This window comes from Eptesicus fuscus, chromosome 13 (assembly GCF_027574615.1).
Source record: "Eptesicus fuscus isolate TK198812 chromosome 13, DD_ASM_mEF_20220401, whole genome shotgun sequence".
Taxonomy (NCBI): domain Eukaryota; kingdom Metazoa; phylum Chordata; class Mammalia; order Chiroptera; family Vespertilionidae; genus Eptesicus; species Eptesicus fuscus.
The window spans coordinates 39,925,876-39,946,241 of NC_072485.1; the positions used below are offsets into that span (position 1 = coordinate 39,925,876).

Consider the following 20,366-nt stretch of genomic DNA (forward strand, 5'->3'; position numbering starts at 1 on the left):
CCCGACCCCGAGCCCACGGAGCAGGGGGCGCCGGCCGCTCCTCACCCGCGCGCCCGGGACAGCCCACCGGTCCCGCGCGCCTCGCCCAGCGCGGCGCGCTCTGCAGACCCCTGTCCTCGCCCGTCTTTCTTCGCCGCTTCCCCGCCTCACCTTCCCCTTTGCTGGAGCTGCGCTTCCCCTTTGGCACACCTTCCTCGCCTCTCCGTCTCCTCCCTCCTTTCCTCCGGTTCTCTCTTCACCTTCCTCTTATTCCCACCTTAGGCATCCCTCTCGGTCCTCGCCGTCTCCTCGACCCTCCTCTGCCTCTCCCGCTGTGGCAGCAGCCCTGCCCGGGTCTGCGGATTGCTTTGTGCCCCCGTGTGCCTCCGTGTCCCTCCCACCTCACCGCCTCCGACGCCCGTCCCGGCTCCGCACCTGGCGGCCCGGCCCTGGGGGAAGGAAGGATGGTTCCCGAGGGAAGGGTCCTCTCCTCCTTGTTGGGACTCGCGCTGCTCTGGTTGCCCTTGGACTCCCACGCTCGAGCTCGTAAGTAGCGGGTGGAGGCGCTGGGTGGGCAGAGGAGGGATGCGAGCCCCCGGGGATGGGGATGCGCGGGAAAGTGCCAGGACTGGGGACCCCCAAGTGTTGTGCCCGGCATCCAGGCAGCACCTGTGCTTGGGGGGTGGGGGGCGCTCCTCGGCGGACAGGTATGGGCTGACGGCTGGGAGACTGGGGGGAACCTTGGCAAGATGCAGAGCCACGGGGGCGGCTGTCCGGGGTCTGAGGATGGAGGACGGGGAGCAGCTTGGGAGAGGGCTGGCCGTTGTGTTTTGAGGATGGAGGTGGGGGACACTTATTCCTAGCGGAGTCCCCCGTGTTTGGCTGCCAGGGTATATGACGGAGAGGAAAAGGCTACTGCATTTTAAAGAGGGCTGGGGGGCCCTAGCCGGTTTGGCTCAGTGGGTAGAGCATCAGCCTGCGGACTGAAGGGTCCCAGGTTGGATTCCGGGATTTCAGGCTCGAACCCCAGTAGGGGGCGTGCAGGAAGCAGCCAGTCAATGAGTCTCTCTCATCATGGATGTTTCTATCTTCCTCCCTCTTCCTTCCGCTCTGAAATCAATAAAAATATATTTTTTTAAAAAATAAAATAGAGAGCTGGTGGAAAGAAAGAAGAGCTAACTAGGATAACCTTCCCCTTCTGTTCTCTCTCTTGATCCTCACAACACTCCCTCGAGGTGGGTGTCATTTGCATTTTACAGATGAGAAAACTTAGGCTGAGAAAGGAAACTTGCTCAAGTTTGCAGAGCTAGTAAGCCATCCGAAGCCAGAACGCTACAATTCCAAATCCTTTGCTTTCCCCTGCCCCACAGGGTCTGGGAGGAGCCCTGACTTGGACTTGTGAGAGTCTGGGAGGCAGCAGGCACAGTGAGAGAAGCCAGTCTTCATTATCCCAGATATGCTGAATACCAGCTGGTGGGAGGCAGGCATAGAGGGCATCTCTCTGAACCTCAGTTTCTTAACCTATAAAATGGGAGTAAAAACAACAACAACAACCCCAGAACTGCTGAGAGGATTAAATTAGAAAAACAAAAATATGTAAAGCAACTCGTTGGCATATGGTAGGTATTTTAAGTATATCAGTCCTCCAATTCATGCTTTTCTACGTAGACACAGTTTATATGATCCCTGAATCTCAGTTTCCTCACTGTCCCCAAACAGGCTGGTGGACCCCTCTCCCCATCCCTTGCCAATCTCTTAGAATGCTGGGAAGATATAAAACAGAACCAAAGATTCTCTTAACAAGAAAGAAGGAACTTAGTTCACGTCCTGAAGTAGCCAGTAGAGAAGCTGAGGCCCGGGAGGGGCAGTGATTTACTCCAGGTCAGACAGGGCAGAGCCTGGGATGGAGACCCCCGTTCCCCACCTCGTGCTCTTTCCTCTCCACGGCCCAGCTCCCCATCTCTGCCTGTCTTTTGCATGTGCCTTTTTGGAGCCAGTGGGGCTGGGTGGTGTTTCATTCTTGTCTCTGCTCATGAAGGCAGCCTGCGTGTCCGGCTGCCCCTGGGCCGCCAGCAGCATGAGCGTTCTAGTAGTCCTCAGTAATAACAAGCAATGGAAAGAGCTCAGTGTTGGGTTCAAGTCCCGGCTCTGCCCCTCAGCAGTGGTGTGACTTTTCATAAATCACAACTTCTCTGAGACTCAGTCTCTTCATCTGCCCAAGACACAGGCTCACCTGGAACCCAAAGGGTTCTTGAGAGGATGAAAGAAGGTGCCTGTGTTAAAGTGCTCAGGACAATGCCTCGTACTCAGTACGTGTCTCCTCCCCCTTCTTGAGCCCTGGAGGTTTCCTCCTAACACTTACCTGTTGTTTCTTAAGAGGGATTTAGCACAGGATGCCCGCCTTGCCTGCCTCTCCCACTTGGCACATCCTTCTTAGCCCCCAGGGTTTTTCTGCAGATATTGTTGCCCTTATTGTACCTTGGAAAGATGCCCTAGAATCAGATCACTTTTCAGGGTTGCTCATGTCCAACCCACAGCACTCCTCTTTGCCTTCCATATCTTGTCAGCCCTGCGCCTTGCTGAGGCATACCTCTTTTAGCAAACCTTCCCTGGCCATCTGACCCACTCTGACCTCCTTCCCCTGTGCTTCCACTGGCCTTCAGGTCCGGACCTCTCGCCGGGACCTGCCAGTATTCAGTCTCTGCTGCAGCCTGGAACTTAGCCCCAGGAAATAACACACAGGAAATAACAGAGCAGACTTATTGAGTTAGGTGAGGTGTTCAGATTCTGGGGTGTCAGAGGTGGAACAGTCTTTGAAAATCATCTGCTTCTACCCCTCAATCTTCCTATCCTTATAGTTACACGAAGCCCCAAAAGGGTTAGTGACTTGCCCACAGTCACACAGCAAATTTATTAAAGGGAAGAATAGAGACCCGGCTGGTCGTGTCTGACTTGTCACTTACTGGTTGTATGAATCGGGACAAATCACTTCACTTCTCTGAGCCTTATTTTGTCTACTGGGGACAATTTGTAAATCCAGAAACAACCCTGGAGTCACTGGTCAGTGGCAATGAAGTCTCCTACGAAGGTCCCTGTCTTGGTTTAAGTCAGATCGCAGGCCTGTTGTGGGTAAGAAACCCCTTGGTGACATCTCAGGTGCTTTCAGACGTGGTGCCAACAGATGGAAATCCTCAGGTCTGCAGACTCTTGAAGTGGCCCAGCCCTGCAAATGCCAGGGGCCAGTGAGCGCATGTGGCAGCTATTCAAACAAAGGTTATTCTGTCCTTAGCTCTATTTCCCAGCCACAGATTGAGTCCTTTCCCCAACCCAGACTGAGTCTCAAACCTTGACCACAGATTGAACCCCAATTTTGTACCCCTGACTTGATCACTGAGCAGTGCTGATTCCAGCCTCAGGTGGAGTCACCTGCACGCATATTGGTCACGTTGGGCACTCGTCTCTCTATGGAACGAGAACCTGTCTGGTATCTTGACTCCCTCTCCAATGCTCTTCCCCCCGCCCCCATCAGCTCCTCTCTTTTGTGCCCTTTCCTTACTAAATTGCCCCTCCCCTTAAGGGATTCAGCATGCTCCTCCTCTCTCTCAATTCAATCCTGCTTTCAGGAGAGTCAGTTATGAAGTAAAAACATTGATCTCTCTATTCTTCCTCCATGGGTTATTGTGCTGTGGGACTTGAAGCTTCTGTTCCCAGGTGACAGAATCCCAAACCCCAGAAGCAGAGATGGGGTGGCAAGGGGGCTCCTATGGAATCAGAAGGCCAGGGCTCCAGCTCTGGCTCTGCCACCAAGTCTAACTGTGACACCGGGCAAGTTCCCTTCCTCTGCCCCTCGGTTTCCCCAACTATAAAGCTAGATGGTCGGACCCAAATAGGTAATCACTGAGGACCATTCTGGCTTTAACATCCTGTGATTCTTAGACTCTAAGATCCAAAGATGCTGTTGCCTGGATTCTGAGTTTTCTCAGACCTTTGGAAAAGGGAGTTTTGGTGAGGACGGGGACGGGGGTCTGCAGCCTGGTACTCCTGCCCTGCCAGGGAAGAGTAGATACCCTCAGAGAGTACCTATGGGACAGTGGGTGTAGAGGGAGACTCACCAGTGGGGACCCTGCTTTTCTCTCCAGCTTAATCACATCCCCATCCACCTGTCCAGATGTACAGGACGGGGGAGGGGTGCCTGAGTGAAGGCCTGACATCTGGCTCCAGGCAGGCCCTCTGTTGGTCTGTCTGGGCAGTTCTGCACCTCCTCTCTCCCACCAGTAGAGGGCTCTGTCTCACTCACTGGCTTGCATACCGCTGAGCCAGAGTGGGACAACAGCTGCGCAGTGGCTCCAGCTGTTGCACCTGTTCTAGGACTGGCCTCTCAAGTTCCCCAGCCACTGGCCATGGCGCCTGGCTCTGGGAGAGGGACCTTGAATCTTTTGGACTCCCAAATAAAAGGACTGTCGTGAGAAGGGTGCCCCTGGGAGGTGAGGAGATCCCTTCAGGCATCCCCTGCCTCTGGGCAGGACCCCATCCGGAGAAGGCTGCTCCACAATTTTCTTCTGTTACTCATTCTTCTAGTCAGGATCTCCCTATGTCTCACCTGAGTTCTTTTGTTTGCAATTTAAAGCCATTTTTTCTGGTCCTGTTCCTTAGGGGATGGGTATTTCTGTAAGCACCTCCCTCAGATATCTGAAGACTGGCTTTGGCGTTTGTGCTAGCACAGCGGTGGGCAAACTCATTAGTCAACAGAGCCAAATATCAACAGTACAACGATTGAAGTTTCTTTTGAGAGCCAAATTTTTTAAACTTAAACTTCTTCTAACGCCACTTCTTCAAAATAGACTCGCCCAGGCCGCGGTATTTTGTGGAAGAGCCACACTCAAGGGGCCAAAGAGCCGCATGTGGCTCGCGAGCCGCAGTTTGCCGACCACGGTGCTAGCATAAATCGATGATCTTGGGCAAGTCCTGATTCCTCTCTGGGACTTAACTTCCACATCTGTTAGAGGATTGGACATCATCTCCCAGTCCCCACATCGTTTTAAGATTCTGTGAATTTAAGTGTGATATGTCCAAGGCAGAATGGAACGTAAACAGTCTCATCTGCCCGTGACCCTTTCCTGATTTGATGATCTTCTCCACTGAGGTTAGTCTATGCTTCTGAACATCTGTCACGGGCCAGATGAGAGGAGTCAGGTCCGGAGAAGCCAGGGCCCTTTCCCTAGAGCTCCACCTCGGAGGAACTGAGGTTCTCACTTCCGGTCCCCTTAGGCGGCCTCCCACGTTGGGTACCAGTGCTCATAGCTTATGTCTTAGAGGGGAGCAATTTGTTAGGGCAGAAAGGGGACTATAAATAAATAGAGTACGGCCGTGTGGGCGCGAGGGATAAGGTGTAAACGTTCTCGCACTCCTGTGGAGCCTGGTTCATGCAGGACTCCCGAGTTCTTGCAGGCTGGGGACAGGCCAGCCACAGTTCCAGGCCTCTCTCTTCACACCCCAGCCCTTCCTAATCCCCTCCAGCCTCCCTTGTAGCTCAGAAACATCTTTCTGGTTGTCTCTTCTGCTTCCTAGTGAAAGAATTCCCAACCACACTGCCCACTACGAGCCCTTTATCTTAGCACGAGCGTTTCGAGGTTTGGAAATGTTGACTCACATCTGAATATCATGGACTCATTCATCCCCTACCTGCCCAGGCTCTTGACCTTTTTGTACATGGTGTTTGGTTTGGTAGGTGGTTTGGTAGTTCAGATGGTGAGACCTGGAAAGGGGAGGTCAAAGGCTAACTTCTGTTAGGTGGCAAAGCCCAAGTGCTGAGAGAGAGATTTGGCTCTCCTATCACATAGTGAAGTTCTCTTTTTGTTAAAGAAAGCGGTTTTAGGGAATACTGGCCACCAATCACCTCTTCTTCCAGAACCACCCCCTGCATTGACTCCATCTTTCATCACGCATTCACTTACGAGGCATCCCCTCTCTGTAGGCTCTGCATGGAGCACCGGAAATAGTCATTGAGATCTTCTTCTTTTTTAAAAAAAATACATTTTTATTGACTTCAGAGAGGAAGGGAGAGAGAGATAGAAATATCAGTGAGAGAGAATCATTGATCAGCTGCCTCCTGCACACCCCCTATTAGGGTTTGAGCCCGCAACCTGGGCATGTGCCCTGACCAGGAATTGAGCCATGACCTCCCGGTTCATAGGTCGACGTTCAACCACTGAGCCACGCCAGCCAAGCAAGGTCTGCTTCTTGCTGTCAAGAAGCTCATAGTTGAGTAAGGAAGGAGAACCCATTTAATAAATACTTCTGACCCAGTGTGATGAGAGTAGTAACAGAGTGCTGAACTCAGTTCTGTGGAGCCCCGAGGAAGGACTGGCCAGTGGCCTGGGAGGCTGAGGCGGCTTTACAGAAAGGATGGCACCTAAACAGGCTTCTGAGAATGAGAAGGAGTTGGACAGACATCGGAGCGGGGAATCACAGGTGAGAAGACACAGAAGTGTGAAGGAGCCTGGGGTAGGGGGTGGGAGTGGAAGAATGAGAAATTCAGCAAGAGGAGATGAGGCTGAAAATGCTGGCAGGGCTATCACAGAGCGTTTTTCAGGAAAAGCAAGAGAGAGCCAGGTTATGACAGACTGGGCAGCCTGATAACATTTGGATGCTGTCCGGGAAACACTGCTGCCCCGAATTCAGATTAGGTCAGCTAAGTCCAGTCACTGTACGTCAGCGTCAAGCTGGGGAAAGAGCTGTGGCTGTGGCTTATCCAAGTGGATGCTTCCTGTGGGAAGGGGAACTCGCACCCAGGACACCCCAGCCGCCTGCAGTGGCCTGCAGGGACCATGGTCTCCCCACCTCTGTGCCTTTGCACCAAGCTGCCGCCCACCTGCACCTTCTTAGCTCCTCGAGACTCGGCTCAGGCATCTTCTCAGGGAAGCCTTCCCTGAAGAGCCGATGCTCCCGCTGTCGTAGCGTTGGTCAAACTGCACGCAGGCCTGTTAGACTCTGAGCTCCCTGAGGGTGGGCCTGTGTCTTACTGTCCTGTACCAGGCCCGTGCACATGTCTAAAACTTGAACCATAAAAAGCTCATTCAATGAATAGCGGGAAGTAGTGTTGCTCTTACTAATGATAATAGCACGCGCTGCTTATTGTGCCAGGTACCCCAGTTCACCTATTGGCTCAGCCCTGAAGGCCCAATCCCATCCTGTCTGCTCCTCCCCCCTCTCCGCCCGCATCCAGTCTGTCCCAAAGCCTGCCCACTGTTACTACGAAGTGTTCCTCAGATCTGCACTTCTGCCCCGTGGGCACTGCTTCTTTCTTGGTCCAGGTCCACATGATCTCAAAACAGGTGACTGCAGCAGCCTCCCCCCGGCCTCTCTGCCGCATGCCGTGTCCTCCAATCCACTCTCCATTCCTGCGGCCACAGTGCTGTTTCTAACATGCAAACCTGGTCACAGGCACGCCCTGGTGTAAAGCTTTTCTGTGGCTTTCCTTTGCCCCCAGGCTGTCAAGGCCTGTCTGAGTCCCTGCCTCTCTCCCCAGCCTGATCTCTGGTCTCTCACCCCTGCCGTCCCACTCGCTCCTCTAACTTTTCTGGTCCACTTTCATCTTGCATCCCATCCCAAGGTCCGAGGTCTGTGTAGACATCAGGTGGGGTCGAGAGAGTCTGGCTTGTGAGTTGGGCTAGGAGAATACCAGCAGCCACCAGAAACAAGGTTGGTGAGGTTGAAAAGGAGATTTGACTTAGGTGGCAGGTCCCATGATGTTCATGCCCTAATAGGTGCCCGGGGCTACTCATAGAATTCTGGGAATAAAAGAAATACCGTAAGAAACAGACTGTCAGAAGTTTTGGGGAGCAAATTTTTACCAACCATTTGATTGAGCATCTAATATGTATCAGGCACCAGGCATATTACACATATTATCTGATTTAATTCTACAATAACCCCAAGAAGTAGAGATGATTACTAATCCCATTTAATGGATGTGGAAACTGAGGCCTGGAATGGTTAAGTAACTTGTCTAAACTCAGGCTGCAAATGAAAGCCAAATCCAGTTTGAACTCTGGCCTGTCTGACTCCAAAGCCAAAGTTCACTGAGTGAGGGGTTTTGAGGGGGATGAGACCTCTTGAACTTTAATTCTTCTCTGTCTCTATGAAGCCTAAAACAGGGCCAATAACTCTTTTCAAACAAAAACTTCCCCCACTAGCAGTCTTTTCCCTGGTCTGACATCTCAGCCAGGGGCCATTAACTCCAAAAGGCCCACGTGGCCCTCTGACTTGGAGAAAGATGTGATACAGGTGGTGGGGAGGAGATTTGGTGGTGGGGTGGGGAGAAAGCAGGGCAGGCCCAAGGTCGGGGCAGGAGTGGGAGGCCACAGAGGACTAACGGGAGTAGAAGGGAGGGGACGTGAGAGACCAACTTTGCCTCCTCCATGTCACTCAGGATACGCCCTACTGGCTCCCTGAACCTGGTCCTACCTCCCCGGGGAGCCCCTGGGAGTCTGGGTGTACGGGATCATAAACACATGCTAGCTTATAGAAGCTTCAAAAGGTAGAATCTTAGAACCACAAAATTGTACAATTCTGGAGGCTTCACATTCTAGTGAAATGCAGGCTCTTAGAAACATGGAATTTTCAAATCTTGAATCTTAGAAACCTAGAACCTTGGAGTCTTAGAATTTTGAAATCATGGATTTATAAACTATCTGCAGACAACGGTTGAACACACACACACACACACACACACACACACACACACACACACACACACTTAGTCTCAGATGGGAAACTGAGACTCAGAGAAGGGAGGAGTCTTCCTCAATGCCCCCATGAACTGGTAGCATGAGGACATATCGCTCCTTCCATCAGCCATGTGCAAGGGTCGGGGCTAGTGCCAAGACTGTAGGGACAGAGGCAGAGACCACCCCCTGCTGGCGGTTAACCCTCCTGCCTGGTTTTGACTTGGCCTTGGGCACTCACCTCCTTAGAGGAAGAGGGAGCTCCAGGCACTGTCACCCTTCCTTGTGCCTCTCACCTAGGAGGGCATGGTGAGGTGGGGACTGTGGCTGCAGTTGGCCTCCTGGGGTTGAGGGATGGCCTGCCAGGCCCCCCACACTCTCAGCTGCTGCCAGGTCTGTAGGTGGGGGAAGGGGCCTCCTGGCCTGGCCATGGGCTGAGACATTCTCTCTGTCTTCATGCTCTGTGCAGGCAGTGAGCAGACGGGGGTGCCAACTGGCACAGGAGTCAGGCTACAGGGCTGCCCCAAAGAAGGTGGGACAAGGTTTCTTCAACAACACGGCTGAGATCTAAGGCCATGGTAGTGTTGCAATCGCCCCTCCCTGCTGGAGGAGGGGACTGAGGAAGAAAGACATTATTCAATCCTTGGAGAGTTGGGCTGGCTCTGACCAGGACCCCAGCTGGGCCTGTGCCCCGCCCTGCTCTGCCAGCGGAGGCTGAGAGATAAACACTCCTCATTTGATACGGGCCAGCCGGGGCCTTGCTGGGAACCGGATCTGCTGTCTGATCCCCTCTTCTACTTTGGGGGACTGAAGAGGGGTAAGGAAGGAACTAAGCCCTGTGTTCCTCAGTCCCCAATGGCCATCGAAACACAGACTCTGAGGCCTCATGACCATGGCCTCAAACCCTTGTTTTGGGAGGCCCAAGAGGCAGAGGAAAGCCGATTTCAGCCTCTTTCAAAGGAAATTTTCTGAAGGTTGGGAATGATCCCTGGGCACCTAGGCTCTGGAGCTGTTGTGCCTGGGGCTGAGCGCCAGCCCACCCCTGCCCTGAGAGGGAATGGTGGCATTGGGTGTGAGCGCCCCCTACATGTGTACTGCTTCCGGTACCCCGTGATTCCGTAAGTTTACATGTCTATTCAAGATGATAATGTCCATCCTGCAGGGTCATTGTTACCGTGATTATCGTAAGTCAGAAACTGAGCCAAGTAAGCACTTTGCCAGCACTAATCCATTTAATTTTCAAAACCAGAATGTTAATGAGGTGAGTAATTTATGTAAAGAGAAGTTAGTTAATAAATGTTGGTTCCTTTCTCTATATGTCAATCTCATTTAATGCAACAAAGCTCTGTGGACATGTCGCTTGTACTGAGTCTCCTGGTACCCCCCTAAAAGAGCTCAGATGGTTCTGAAGACAATGGAGAGCTTGCCTACGGGAATGACAGCATCTCCTTCGGGTTGTAAAAATCAGCAGGTACCTGAGTGGAGGAGAGTTGGAAGGACAGGGCCAGAGGCAGAGGGGTGGGGCCGAGAGCTTCAGTCTGACCGGGAGCCCTGACCTGCTGCTACGCCGTGAGAGGATAAGAGGTGGGGGCTGGTGTGTTCTAGAATGAGCCCAAAGGACCCCGTGAATGGTTGGCTATGGGAGGTGAGAGAGGGGTGGACGTTTCAAGAAAACAGGATGGCAGGAGAGCTGGCACACATCACGGAACTAACTATTGCAAACATTCTTAGAAGCATTCATTTCCATAGTGACAACGAATATGCAGATGACAAAAATAATTGATATGCAATCACGCACACAATGCACACAATCATCAGTTGACAGTGTGAGGGTACCGATGACTATTTTTAAGGATATTAACGTCAGTTTTCTAACCTTTCACTAGGCAGTACTTTATTTTCCCAATTCAAGCACTATCCATCACAGTTGTCTGAGATATAGGGACACAGTATTGTATGACATCAAGAAAACTGCTTTGAGTGACTTTATTCTAAAGGAAGGTCAGAGAGAGAGATGGACGGGGACCAGCAGAGGGCAAGCGAGGGGAGGATAGAGATATAGTAAATAAATAAGCAAAACGAGACAAAGGAAAAGGAAGTAAGTGTGATTCTGAGGGCAGACGGAGCCGGTTAGACTTAGGCTGTCATCCCTGCTTGGTGACTGGCTTACTGTGTAACCTTGGGAGTGTAATTTATCCTCTCTGGGCCTCAAATTATTCATCTAATCGTAGCTAGCATTTATACCACAATTTGAATCTTTAAAGCTCTTTCACTGCTTCAGCCCTTAACTCACCCATGAGAGACGTGTTCAAGTTCAGAGAGGGGCAGTGGCATGCCTGAAGTCACACAGCAAGTGAGCGGTCAAGCTGAGAGATTCAAGCTCAGATGCTCTGGCCCCCTGACTGGGAGAGCATGTCCAGTGGGTTCTCTTTTGCCTGAGTGATCCAGATGACATTCTTCCTGGAACCGGAAGAAGGAGGTGTGAGGCAGGGTCTCTGGTTGGAGCCTCCTGGAACTGACAAAGCACTGGTTGGTTTGCCAGGCCCAGACATGTTCTGCCTTTTCCACGGGAAGAAATACTCCCCGGGCGAGAGCTGGCACCCCTACTTGGAGCCACAGGGCCTGATGTACTGCCTTCGCTGCACGTGTTCCGAGGTAGGTTCCTCTGGCCACCTGGCCACCTGTGTCAGGTACGTCTGGGAGACCCCGAGAGAAGTCAAGGTCAGGGACTCTGGAGGTCAGGAACACTCTGGAACCAGGCTCGCTAGGAACTTGGGAGTACACAACACCTGCCACCACTACTGCACCCCTTTCAGAGATGTCACACAACGGGTCAGCAGCTAGGCTGGGCCGGGACGCGGCTCACCCATCTCTCATCCCAGCCTTCTTTCCACCTCCGCCGGTGCCAGCCTCCCTGCTTCCTGTGTGCCACAAAGGAGCCTTTCTGACCAGGCCCCCCTTTCCTTCCTTTCCTCATGCTGTTTCCTCCAGCCCTCTCTAGCCACCCTGCCTTAGGATGCATCCCCCCAATCCCACTGGTTCAAAGGGCTGTTCTTCAAGGCTTTGGCCAAATACCACCTCTACCAATAGCCTCACTTGATCCCTCACCCACAGGCATTTTCTTCTTCTGGGTCCCACATACGTTTCTCTGTCCCTTTATCCTGATCACTGTTGGCCAGGTAGAGTAGTTATCTGTGTCTGTCAGTTACTGCCCCTCCTGGGTGGAGCCTGAGAGCAGGTTTTCCTGGGTGCTCTCCTTTGTCTACTTCAGTGTCCTTCCGAAGGCTGAACAGATTGGGGCAGGACCCTGTCTTTTTGTTCACCTCTTCTCTCCTGCCACCCATCTCCATCGGCAACCTTCACAGGGCCTTGTACAATCAACTGGGTGGAATAAATGAGACCTCCACGTGGTCCAGAATCCTCAGGCCAGGAACAAGGTTGGAAGGGTAGGGAAGGAGGGAATGATTTAGGAGGTTTGAAACATCCCTTGGTTTAGTTTAGTTGCTTGGAGCCCAGCCTGATTGGCATGCTGTCCTCACCAATCTCTGTCTGGTGCTGGTGCTTGGCGGGAGGGTGGACCTACCTCCCAGCTGGAGCCAGTACCCTAGGCCCTCTCTTTTCCTTCAAAAGCCTCGAGAGGAGTGCAGAAGGCCAGTAAGAGCCTCCCTTGTTAAACCCTCCCCAGCTCAGGGCGGGAGCAGAGAAGAGCATTGGAGGGGACCCTGGCCAGTAGATGGTCTGTGGGCCAGCCCCTCTCCTGGCTCTGATCACTGGGGTCTCCCTCCTCCTGGGGCCTTTCCCTCTGACTCCCTACTACTTCTACCATGTTGGCCCAGGTGGAACTCTGCTGCCCACAGGGGCACAACCCCCCAAGACTGCCCCCCCCTCTTGGTTTTCCTTAGCACATCTGAGGCCAATCAGCTTTTCAAAAAGAACTTTATGAAATACAGCCAAAGAACAGGAAGGAAACCCAAACAGAAAATTCCAGACATATTATGTGGTCCAGTTGACAAAGTCCAAGTTTTGTGATCCACGGAAGCTCATTCATTTCTCCTTCCCCGGAGTTTACATACCCAGTTTTCTCAACCCAAAGAGCTATAGCTGATACCCCTGAAATATACCCCGAATCCCTTCACTTCTCTCACCATCCTGCTCCCCCTAATCTAAGCATCTTCATCTCTCACCTGGATGCTATGCAAGGCTTCCAATGGGCCTCCCTGTCCCTTCTATAAAACCATACCTCACATAGGAGCTAGAAGGATCTTTGCTGAACATGAAACTGATCGTGTCATTCCAAAGTCCCTGAAACCCTCCAATAGCTTTTGGATGCACCTAAAGTAAAATTCAAACCCCCCGCCGTGTCTCTGTGTGATCTGATTTTCGCCTTATTTCTCCAAACTCATTTCCTACCTGCACCAACACTCCAAACTCATTCCTACTTGTTCCTCCACCTGGAATGTTCCTCCCCTGGATCTTCTCACAAATGGTTCCTTCTTATCTCACAGTTCATAGCGTAAGTGTTGCCTCCTTATGAGGCTTTCTAGGACTTCTGTTTCTAAAATAGTCTAGCCTTGTTAACTCAATCACATTACCCTGTGTGATTATTATCATCAATTTAACAAAGGAAATGATCTTGACTTCAGAGAGGAAGGGAGAGGGAGATAGAAACATCAATGATGAGAGAGAATTATTGATTGGCTGCCTCCTGCATGCCCCCAACTAGGGACGGAGCCTGCAACCCACGTATGTGCCCTGACTGGGAATCGAACTGTGACCTCCTGGTTCATAGGTCGATGCTCAACCCCTGAACCACACCGGCCGGGCATGAAATGATCTTGTTCCTACTTGTTTGTTTTTTATGGTCTGTCTCCCTGCAAGGATGAAAGCTCCATGAGAGCAGAAACCTTGTCTGTCTCATACACTGCTATGTCCCTGGCTCACAGTAGTCATGCAGTGACTACTGAGTGAAGGCATGAGTCCCCGCCCCGTTCACCAGAGACAGCTCAGCATCATGGAAAGTGCACGGCCCTGGAGGTGTGTTTACCTGCTGTGGCATCTCGGGCAACATAACCTCTCAGAAGCTCTTTTCTCATTTTGAAAGTGTGGACAATAGGATCCACCTCTAGGGTTCTTGAGAAGATGAGGTGAGATAATACATTTCTGTTTCACATAAAGCCCCTACCCAGTAGTCACTCAGTACACAGTAGTTATGATTTTCCTGAGAGGTACCTTTGGCTGCAAGGCCCCCTGCCCTTTCAACCCCAGGCCTTTCTCCATCTCACTTCCTGCTGCATGTCGCTGATCATCTCCATCCCTGGGATCCTTCAAGGATAGAATCGAGAGAGAGATTCTACCTCTTCAGGCCACTCAGTTCCTCGCACTCTACCCTGCCTTCTCACCTGAGGGCTCAGTTCACCCTCCGGACATTTGTTAAGCACCCCTGTGTGCCAGGCCTCTCGAAGGCCCCCAATGGAGCTCAGACCAATTCTGTGGACTCTGATGCCTCAGCACAGATTACTCCTTGGGGGGCAGTGACTCCAGAGGGACTAGGGCCTGGGCCTGGGTTTTCCATGGACTAAGAGGCTACCTCTGGGACAAGTGTTGTCGGGCACTCAGATGTGCACGGAGACAGGGAACAAACTTGCCAACTTCAAAATTTGAACAAAGTTGGCTCCATTTCTCTAAGAGAGAGACCATCAATTCCTCCGTTCCTGGCTCTCATTCATTCACTCACTCATTCATTTAAACTCCAGCAGGTACTAGCCTGGAGCCAGGCCCTATGCTGACAATTCAGAGATGAATGGAATGAGACTTGGTCCTTGTTCTTGGGAATTCGTGGTGAATAGATGGCACAGTTGTACATGGTTCATTACAACACAGTACAATGACCCTCCCAACAGGGGAGACAGGTGTGGGAAGCCTAGGGATGGGAAAACCGACAAAAGGTGTGGTGGCTTCTCTCTCTCCAGCTCCTCACCTCTCTCTGTCCTGTTTCTCTGCTACCTTCTCTTTCGTTTGCTGTCCTTGAAAAAAGCATTAGAACTTCGGGCTCTTCCATCTCTGGTGCCAAGGTCACCGGACTTCCCAGAGATTTAGGGAGCGAATCCCAAAGCCCTGGGCCTGCTCCACATCAGGTGTCTAGTCTTGTTCCCATCCCTGTCACCTGACCTCATATGTCACATTCCTCTCTTAACCTTCATGAAGTTTAGGCTCAGAGGACAAAGAACAAACCCCTGGAGTTAAAATAACACTGTCAGACCAATGTAGAAATTGATCAATGTAGAAATTGATCAATGTAGAAAACTCCAGGCTTTCCCTTGTGTGTCTCAAACACCATGAAGGGGACACAAGGTCTGCTCAAGCCCATGCACACTGTGCCTCCCTCCGTGGTCAGGGAGGAACATGGATGGGCGAGCCACACAAGAGAGCAAGGGAAGGGGAGAGACTGGACACACGCGTCTATTGTTTGTATCCCATCTCTGGCTTAAAATGAGTGGGTTTGGGGAGAGGACGGGTTCAGGCGGGAGGCAATGGCTCTTTGGAACCAGGACCGACCCCTGTGTCCCCTTCAGAATGGCCATGTGAATTGTTACCGCCTCCACTGCCCGCCTGTCCACTGCCCCCAGCCTGTGACTGAGCCACAGGAGTGCTGTCCCCGGTGTGTGGGTAAGTAGCCTCGTTCATCCCTTGTACCCCCTGACCCTTATCTCACCGCAGAGGGAGGCCCCTGGAATGAGAGGGGCAGTCTCTCTGGTGAGAGGTGCTGAGACACCAAAGTGCTCATGGGAAGAAACATCCTGGATACCCGGTGAGGGCTGGGGCCGCAGCCAACTGCTCGTTCTTAAGTAGCTGTGCTTAGCAGGAGCGGGGAGAGACGGTGGAGAGTAGCTGAGGGAAACAGGGGCGTGCTTGGCCTGTTGATGGCACATGTGGGCTCCAGTCTCTGGCTGGCCAGAGCCGAGGGAGTGGACCTGCCTGTCCAAGTGGAGGTGAGTGATGTGGGGCTGGAGGCCCTGCAGGGAGCCCCATGATTACAGCTCTGGGCCTGGGAATGACCAGAGGAGTTGGAGTATGTGTATTCTGAGATTCTTCCCAGCACTGTGGTTCAGGGACTTTCTGTAACGTGATGCTAAATGTCTATGATTCCATGAGTTTAAGATTGTAAGAGCCTCTAAGATTGGGATTCTATGAAGTAAAGGTAAGAGAGAGGAGAGGTAGCCAGCAAAGAAACTGGCATAAGCAAGTGGCCAATGAGAGGCAGCCAGTGGGAGGCCAATTGAGAAGAGTGTGGGTGGGGAGATGTTGAGAGGAGAATCCCTCCTTAGAAGCATCAGGAAGGGGCTGAAGGAGGCTCCACATTGCAGGTCAGTCTAGGCTCTGAACCAGGGCTCTCCTGGGAAGCTAGGGACTTGTGTGGAGTGGATATAGAGGGGCTCATTTTCCAGGTGGGACTGTAGTGGGATCTGACCGTGGCTCTGCCTTGGGTCACAGAGATTCTTGGCTCGGGATTCCCTCAGGGAGCAGGAGCTCTGAGCCTCGTCCTGCCTAGTGAGGGGGCATCATGCCTCCTTCTGTCTGAGGTTGACTCCAGGAATCCTGACTGCTCCTTGAACTATGCCTTGGCCCAGGCCCCTTCTTCCTCACATGTCTCTCTCTCTCTCTCTCTCTCTCTCTCTCTCTCTCTCTCTCTCTCTCTCTCTCTCTCTCCTGCTGCTTTGCCTGCCTAGCTCTACATGTTCTTCATGACTCAGCTCAGACCATCATTCCCTGACTACCCCACCCGCATGTCCTGGCTGAGTTAGTGGCTACCCCTCAGTGCCCTAGCCCTTACCATGCAACAGCATCACTGCTTAAGGAATGTCTCTTTACCAATCCGATTGTGAGTTTCTTGATGGGCGGGGCTGAGTCTTGTCAGCACTCCACTCCCAATGCCTAGCACAGTGCCTGGTACAGAGGTGTTTAGTAAAGGTGTCTGAGAGGATGAGTAGGTTCTCTCAGGATGGGAGCCTTAGAGGCTTGCCCCTCTACCTGACAGGATGGACACTGGCTAACCGGTAGGTGGTGGGGAGGGAGGCTCTGGTGACCAGTGAATGACAGGAGCTTACCCCAAGCTCAGGGACAGTCTAGATCATCCCAGCTGACTCCACTAGGATGTCACCCCCCGAGGGACTTTGTTCTGTTCACTGCTGTGTCCCCAGCACCTAGAGCAGTGGCTGGCACTAGGAGGTGCCCCATGGACGCTCACTGAATGTTAAATGAACTGACACAGGTCCCCACTGAGTGGGGCTCAGTGGAGCTGAGGTTTCTGACCTGGCCTCTGGCTCTGGTCCGGACCAGCTCAGACACTGGGGGGCTGAAAGGCCATGGTGAGGAGCCATGGGCGGGAGTGTCAAGGTCAGATGTAGGTGTCAGCAGGACCTCTTCTTGGTTAGCTGACAGGGGGACCATCTGGGAAGAAGAAGGCCAGAACTCAATTTAAATGCCAAGATATGCTGAAATCCAAAATCTTCAGAAAAGTGGCCCAGTTAATTCTGGCAAAGTTCTTACATCCACATGGAACCTCATTTTTCTTCTTCCTCCTGCCCCTTCCCCACCCGCAGAACCTCACACACCCTCTGGGCTCCGGGCCCCCCCAAAGTCCTGCCAGCACAACGGGACCATGTACCAACATGGAGAGATGTTCAGCGCCCACGAGCTGTTCCCTTCCCGCCTGCCCAACCAGTGTGTCCTCTGCAGCTGTACCGTAAGAAGCTCCCGCCTTCGCTTTAGCCCAGGCCCGCGGTCTGGGCCTGGAAAGCGTGTGGGGCGGGCTGGGCGGGCGGGAGGTGGTTCTCCCTGGTCAAAGCAAAGTGGGGGTGAATGGGCTCAGGAGCACTTCCCCTCTCTCTGGGCTTCTGCACCCTCCTGAGCTGCCCGTTACAGCCCGGGTCACCTTGACTGACCTTGGCTCGGTTTTTGTTTCCTCCACTAGACTTTGTACTCCTGGAGGGGAGGGAACATACTCAATTCCTTTCTTTATCTTCCGCTGCTCCTGGCCCAGGGCCTGGCATACAGAGGATGTCTTTAATGATTGAATGAATGAGTGAATAAGTGAGTGAATAATCAGTTATCCGTCCTGGGGCACAGAGACAGAGCCAGACTGCAGCAAGTGGAATTTAATCTGAAGCTGCCTAAACGCCCCCTGCTGTCGTCCGAGCTGAGCCTAGGAACAGCCAGGCTGACTCTGCAGGTTACAGGGTGCCACGACTGAAGCCCAACAAGGCCTGATCTGGAAAGCCTTCACCCTCCTCCCTTGGGGGTTCTCGGTGTGGCCCTGCCACGGGTTTGCAGAGGTTTTCAGCCTGTCCCTCAGCTCCTTGTCTGTGCCCCGTCAGGAGAAACTCCTGCTCTCCAGATTTCCTTACTATCTGGTCACCAAACTTCTCTGGGCCCCAGTTCCTTTGCATGCATACGACGTCTGACCAGGTGATCCCCAGCGTCCTCTCTGTTTAAAATAATCATCAGATTTAGTAGTGGTGCAAGGGGAGGAGGTCTAGACTAGTGTTGGACACCCCAGTGGGAGCTCTAGCTCTTCCATGGTTCCCTGTGTGGCCTTGAGTGAGTCACTTCTCTCGGCCTGCTTCTCCATCTCTTCAGTAAGGCTCTGACCCTTAAAGTGTCTGTGCTGCCGAGCAAACAACTTACAAATGAGGGTGACTACTTACAAGTCAACCTAGAGAGTGATTATTTTTGCAGGGACAATGTTATTTTGTAGTACTCCATGGTACCTACTAGATTCATAGAAATGTCTCATGTTTATATATAAGCTCCCAAAGACCCTAGGAGAAGGATCTCAGATGAAGAAATTGAAGCTCAGAGCAGTTAAGCAACTTCCCTAACGTCACCCAGCTTGTCAAGTGGCAGAGCCAGAATTCAGACCCAGGGCCACATAACTCCAAAACCCAAGTTCCTTTTCCTGCATCGTGCTGCTTCCTATGAAGGGACAAGGGCCTGCCTTAGGAGGGGGCTGTAGGAAAAGACGGAAATGATGATGGTGGGGTGGCGAAAGCATTCTTGTGATTTCTTGTCCCTTCTCCCTGAATACTTGGGTCTCCCCTTCCTTCTTCTCATGCCTGTTCATATGGGTCTGACTCCTGGCCTTGTCTGAGGGATCAGAATCCTTTTGAGACTCACTGGGAAAGGTATTAATAAGGAAAGGACTTGAGGTAATATCACTTCCTCCCATTTTAAAAATGCCTTACATTTTAAAAAGGATGTTCACAACTGTCCCCTCACTTGATCTTCACAGCCCAGATGGGTGTGCCCCCATTTCACAGAGGAGGAAACTGAGGCCCAGAGAAGTGACTCATCAAAGGTTACCTGACCTCCTGATTCCCAGAAGGCCTTTTCCCCGGCAGTGTTGCCTTTCTGGGCTGAGTCCCAAAGTTTCAGATGTAGGGTTTTTAGTGAGAGCAAGGTGAGCCCAAGGTATCCCCCACCGATGTCTCTCCCTTATGCTGGGTCCCCCTTTCCAGGCCAGGGGAGAGGACATGGATTTCAGTAGGAAAAGCCCGAAGACTGGGCTCTGGTCCATTCTGTCCGGCTGTGTCTCTGACTTAGCAGTCTGGGCGCCCCTGCAGGCTCTCCCCATCTGTAAGTTGGAAGGGTCCCACCTCACCGAATGGCTGTGAGAGCCTACAGAGAGAAAGGGTGTGAAATGCTTTAGCAGCCGGAGGATGACGCTACCTCAGGGCCTGGAGCGGGAGTGGGAGGGTACAGAGGACCCTTCTTCTGAACTGGCTGGGCCTTGCCCACACCACTCTGCTGCTCCCTCCCTCTCCCACCTCAGGGGAGACCTCAAGGCCGTATGCTCCCACGGCAGGGGCTGATCCTCATCAGAGCTCATCTCCCAACTCCTGCTTGCTCTGTCTGTCAGGAGGGCCAGATCTACTGCGGCCTCATGACCTGCCCGGAACCAGGCTGCCCTGCACCCCTTCCACTGCCCAGCTCCTGCTGCCAGGCCTGCAAAAGTGAGTCTGCCCCTAGATATGGCAGTGCCCACCCACCCCGCCCCAGGGACCCAGCCATGGGCTGTTAGAGCAGGGGGAACCTCAGGGACACTCGGCATGTAGCACACCATTCCGTCCTCATGGGCGGGGACTTAGCCCAGCGCTCCCAGAAGGCTGAGCCTGCGCAGAGGCTGCTGTGCATTTTTTATTGCCTTCCCAGGGAGCAGGAAGGAGGGAGACGCCATGTAAGGATGCCTTGGGGAGCTGCCTCTGCTTGATATCCAGTGTGACCCGTGCTCTAAGTCACCTTCTGCTTCTCGGGAAAGTCTGGGGCTGTAGAGGAAGAGGAAGAGGTTGTCCCCCAGCCACTAACTTCCATCGGTCCAGTGGCTGCCCAGGGGACTGGGACTAAGCGGCTGCAGGGATGGGATTCTGGGCCGTCCATGACGGGCACTGAACCAGAGCTCTGGCCCAGCCAAGCAGTTCAGTCCTCATGGTGACCAGGAGGTCAGTGTGTGAAAACTGGGGCAGCAACCCAGATGGGAGGAGACGCGATGATGAGAAGGGGGAATAAGTCCCCTCTGGGGCAGAGGGCCTTGCTGGTGTTTGGGGGCTGCAGAAATAGCAGTAGGCGCTGGAGGTGGGCAGAGCCTGGAGGTGGAGGCCTGCCTGC

General features: G+C 52.7%; 1 protein-coding gene across 2 annotated transcripts in view; it reads left to right on the forward strand.

Annotated features, from left to right (window-relative positions):
• Window positions 1-379: 379 nt before the first annotated feature.
• CHRDL2 (chordin like 2) overlaps window positions 380-20,366 on the forward strand; it is a 30,876-nt gene continuing 10,889 nt past the window's right edge. For both annotated transcript variants that reach the window (XM_008149971.3, XM_028158285.2), the window contains exons 1-5: window positions 380-525; window positions 11,248-11,360; window positions 15,278-15,371; window positions 17,306-17,448; window positions 19,621-19,714. In XM_008149971.3, the coding sequence (XP_008148193.2) occupies window positions 444-525; window positions 11,248-11,360; window positions 15,278-15,371; window positions 17,306-17,448; window positions 19,621-19,714 (526 nt within the window). In that variant the 5' untranslated portion in view covers window positions 380-443. The remainder of the gene's footprint in view (window positions 526-11,247; window positions 11,361-15,277; window positions 15,372-17,305; window positions 17,449-19,620; window positions 19,715-20,366) is intronic.